This window comes from Gymnoscopelus microlampas (genome assembly GCF_963454915.1).
Source record: "Gymnoscopelus microlampas genome assembly, chromosome: 17".
Classification (NCBI taxonomy): Eukaryota; Metazoa; Chordata; class Actinopteri; order Myctophiformes; family Myctophidae; genus Gymnoscopelus; species Gymnoscopelus microlampas.
This window is the reverse complement of record NC_139954.1, coordinates 26,133,687-26,138,686: the sequence shown is the minus strand read 5'-3', so window position 1 is coordinate 26,138,686 and position 5,000 is coordinate 26,133,687. Positions and strand designations below refer to the sequence as shown.

Genomic DNA, 5,000 nt, shown 5'->3' with positions numbered 1-5,000 from the left:
GTAGGCAGAAGTGTAAACTCGGGGTCAACACCAAAAAAACAGTGGCCTTGTTCTTGTAGTGTGACAAATGATACAGGAGCCTGCATCCAGAGAAAGACTAAATCCATTAAATGCGGGGTCCCAGATGGCTCAAGTTAAATAAACCCTGCCTGATGTAGATCAATGTACGCTGCTTTTGTGTGTGAGAGAGAGCAATAAACCTGTGATATCAACTTCTTAGGAGCAAAACAAAGAAAGCACAGCTGCATGTGACTTAATGTTCCCTGGCTTGGCTACCTCACATACTGTATTAGCCCACGTGCCTATATGTTTTCCCTCCACCAAAACCTGGATCAGGGTCTGTTCCTATGTGGATCTGTTTGTCTATGTGGAGTGTGGCCTTTACTTTCTCTGTGGACCAGCCTGCCATGTGGATTTTTACCTGTGAAGTTTCTGTGGTCTAGTGGTCTACCATTCTATCATGTGGACTGCCAATGTGTTGATACTTTTTTGTTTTTTTATGTCTAATGTCGTGGACCTGATGTGTTACCACTTTTGCACCTTATGTTTAACCTCATGTACATACAGTATATTCTGGTTTTATGCTATGTGTATGTACCATGTAAACTGCTCAAAAAAAGTTCGGAAACTTAACTTCGGCCAATTATATCTCCCCTTTAATAATACCAATTGGTATTGTGTTTTATATCATTATTATCGTTGATTAGTCACCTTTACAACGAGGTACAGCTTGTAAGGATCGTGCATTCGTGGAATGAGCAACACAGCTAAACGTGTGGGTAGCGCCTCCAAAAAATGTGCCAAAATCACCCAATATGCTTCTGTTGGTAATCACTCTTGTTTTGAGCAACCTGTCAGCACACACCTGCTGAGAGGTGTGTGCCAGTAGTCACAGGTGAGTGACTGCCTCACAGGTGAGTGACTGGCACCTGAACATGGGTTCTGCAACTTTGTTGAGTTGGAGTGTGTATGCTCCAAGCAGCAACACTGCCCCCATGGAAAGATGCCACGTTTGTCCCTTCAGGATAAGGCCCGTGCAATAGGGCAAGTGAAGCTGGTGTTCTGTTACGCAGATTACGCATTATTTGATGTCAGCCCTAGTACCATTTGCAGGCAGGTGTGTGCCAGTCACAGGTGTGACTGGCACCTGAGCATGGGTCCTGCAACTTTGACGTCTGTCTTTGGTTCCGTTGTGCAAATCTGGCCTGTAAATCTATGGTTCCTCAGTTAAGCAAGGGGTCTTGGGTTGTTGTCTTCCTTGTTGACTTCACCAGTCTCACAGAACCTGGTCCTAAGTTTGCAAATGGTACCTGGGCTGACACCAAATAATGCTGTCACTCTGATTCACTTGCCCTATTGCACAGGCCTCATCCTGAAGGGACAAACGTGGCATCTTTCCATGGGGGCAGTGTTGCTGCTTGGAGCATACACACTCCAACTCAACAAAGTTGCAGAACCCATGTTCAGGTGCCAGTCACTCACCTGTGAGGCAGTCACTCACCTGTGACTACTGGCACACACCTCTCAGCAGGTGTGTGCTGGCAGGTTGCTCAAAACAAGAGCGATTACCAACAGAAGCATATTGGGTGATTTTGGCACATTCTTTGGAGGCGCTACCCACACGTTTAGCTGTGTTGCTCATTCCACGAATGCCCGATCCTTACAAGCTGTACCTCCTTGTAAAGGTGACTAATCAACGGTAAAAATGATATAAAACACAATACCAATTGGTTTTATTAAAGTGGAGATATAATTGACCAAAGTTACGTTTCCAAACTTGTTTTGAGCAGTTTAGATATCTACATTTCTTCCCCTCTTTTACACATTTTATTTATCTTGCTCTCCCCCCTCACTTTACTTTCTGAAAATAACACAAATAATGGAGCTTACGCAAAACTGCTTTACACCCTGTAAACCTGTGATATGACAATAAAGTTGTTTCTTGAACCTTTGCAACAGACAGTCAGTCAATAGACAGTGGCTATATAGTCAGATATAGCCACATTACACTGACAGTAAAAGCAGTAGGAGACAGACAGAGACAGAGATGTTGAGTCACTATGGAATGGCTGGCATTGATAGTTTCTAGTCTTCCCACAGTACAGTCTTGCTTGAAGGGAATTCTGTACAGGGCGATAAAACATCCCCAGGCTGGTTTTTATGCTGCATCCTGCATGTAGTCCCCAAATCATTAGAAGCCAGTATCTGTCACCATCATTATGGCGTCTCTGTGCCCCCTAATTTAAAAAGAAGCACTTCACATCACGCTAGGATGCCATGGAGGGCCCTCTGTTTACATAGCAGGCACTCATTCAACAGCATAATCACCATTTCCTTCCAAATAGGTCACAGTCAAAACAACCAGCCAGTCAACCCAGTGAAGGGATTATCCTGGAAATATTGAAAACCATGGCCATCTGTGATTATCATACATATTTAAATTAGATAACATTTCACAGCAGGTGTGTGTGTGTGTGTGTGTGTGTGTGTGTGTGTGTGTGTGTGTGTGTGTGTGTGTGTGTGTGTGTGTGTGTGTGTGTGTGTGTGTGTGTGTGTGTGTGTGTGTAGAGGTACTGAGGGAAAAACCTTCTCTGACCTATTTCTAGATGGGTTGAAATAACAGCTCTGTTGCCAGGAAAAGTCCAGACTCTACACATGTGGTGAGTAACACTTGAGCAACGGAAATAATAAGCAATGCAGAATGAAAAAGAAAAACTCAACTTGTAACTTACTCGCCTAGATATAACCTGATTATATGGCAATGTATTCATTGAATTCTGCAAAAGTGAGGATAACGTTGAATTGACAGAGATAGCCTACTGTTAGGATCATAACCAATTGTGTAGAGTAACTAAGTACATTTACTCAAGTACTGTAGTCAAGTACAATTTTGAGGTATTTTTTTTACTTTACTGGAGTATTTCCAATTTTCAGTACTAAGGCAAATATTGTACTTTTACTCAACTATTGAGAAAACTTTTGTTACTAGTTACTTTGTAGATTTTGATTATTATTACAAAACATGCATCAACCACTTCAGCCCTATTTAAACTTTGGCTAATTGAAAATAGATCTGCTATTTTCAAACGTTTTTTATACATTTGAAAACTTGAAATGGGACATATTCTGCATAATGAGTACTTTCTACTTTTGGTACATTAAGTACATTTTGATACCAATTACTTCTGAACTTTTACTCAAGTACATTTTGAATTCCCGACTTTTACTTGTAACAGAGTATTTCTACATTGGTGATACTTTTTTTTTACACCACCACTGATCATAACACAGCCTACCTTCCAGACATTTTCAGTACTAAGGCAAATATTGTACTTTTACTCAACTATTGAGAAAACTTTTGTTACTAGTTACTTTGTAGATTTTGATTATTATTACAAAACATGCATCAACCACTTCAGCCCTATTTAAACTTTGGCTAATTGAAAATAGATCTGCTATTTTCAAACGTTTTTTATACATTTGAAAACTTGAAATGGGACATATTCTGCATAATGAGTACTTTCTACTTTTGGTACATTAAGTACATTTTGATACCAATTACTTCTGAACTTTTACTCAAGTACATTTTGAATTCCCGACTTTTACTTGTAACAGAGTATTTCTACATTGGTGATACTTTTTTTTACACCACCACTGATCATAACACAGCCTACCTTCCAGACTGAAGTCCAGCAGTACGTACTCGTACACCGTGTCTGTCTTGGACTCCACTTGCGGTCTCTTCAGAGTGGAGTAGATCTTCCCGGGGCTGCTGTCCTCCGGGTCTTCCAGCTTCCTCAGCCCGCAGCCCATGCTCTCCTCTCCGTGGCGGGATCTCCAGCTCACAAAGCCCGCTAGGAGCACGGCGGCAGCCCGCTCTCTGTCTGTCTGGCTGGCTGCTGCACAAACTGCACTCCCCCCTTTTTTTTTGCTGTGAAAGTTAACGGGATTGTTGCCCCATCATCCTCTTGTTAACGGTATTAATCCCCCCGAGTGTCCACGGATACCCACGATGATGTCCAAGAAGAGTCACAGAGAGACCACCGACACGCGTACATGTAAACTGTAATTGCACTTCAAAAGACGCATTTCAGTTTAAGAACGTAACGTGTATGTTTCAGGAAAAAAAATCACTCCCATTGAAGTGTTGCGCTCAAACGCTCCCTTGAGAAAAGTTTGTCTGAGGGTGAGGGGGGAAGAATAGTAGTAAAGTGACAATAAAATAAACCAACACACTAACTTCGTTACAAACTAATAATCCCGTGAATTTGCCAACGGAGAACTTTTGCAACAAAATGTTACCGCCTTCTGCCAAAACAACAGTGAACGTAAGTTCTTGAAACATGCAGCAAAGTATCTGTGGCAGACAGAAAGGAGAACGTGAAAGGAGCAGAAAGCGACAAGCGCAGTGTTGCCAGTTTCTGTGAGAGAAAGAAGCAACCAGGTCTAGGAAAACAAGCCCAAAAGAAGCGACTATGGGCCACATCTGAGCATTTTAAACATGTACAAGTGCGACCCCTTTTGAGCTTGTAGATCTGCTATTTTCATTTTGGATGGGCGTATCTGGCACAAAATATTTTTAGATGGGGGGGGGGGGGGAGGGGGGGGGGGGGGTCGGTGGACAAATAGGCTACATATTAATTTGGGAGTCCTTGACATGAAAATGTTTTATCAAAGAACCACTGGTTTAAACAACATTACGAAACAAGGCCAAATAAGCAACTACACTTCAGACACAAGCCCAAAAAAACGCGACCCGTCAACGCCAACTACAATATCTACAAGCAACTTAACAGAAAAACAAGCCCAAAGTCTCTTATAATAAGCGGACATGGCAACACTGGACAAGCGTGGCTGGCCGCTAGGGGGGAGGGGAGGGGAGGGAGGCGAAAAAAAGGGAGTACGTACGTCGGTGGGTGATGGGGACGAGGAGACTGTTTGGGGCCATTCGTCCCCTTTGGCCAAAGAAGCCAAATTAGCTTTAAACTAATTATTTCGGG

General features: G+C 42.5%; 1 protein-coding gene across 2 annotated transcripts in view; it reads right to left on the bottom strand.

The window, feature by feature from the left end:
* Nucleotides 1-4,348, bottom strand: part of rftn2 (raftlin family member 2) — a 21,573-nt gene extending 17,225 nt beyond the window's left edge. For both annotated transcript variants that reach the window (XM_084083875.1, XM_084083876.1), the window contains exon 1: nucleotides 3,675-4,348. In XM_084083875.1, coding sequence (XP_083940001.1) covers nucleotides 3,675-3,813 — 139 coding nt within the window. In that variant the 5' untranslated portion in view covers nucleotides 3,814-4,348. The remainder of the gene's footprint in view (nucleotides 1-3,674) is intronic.
* Nucleotides 4,349-5,000: the final 652 nt, after the last annotated feature.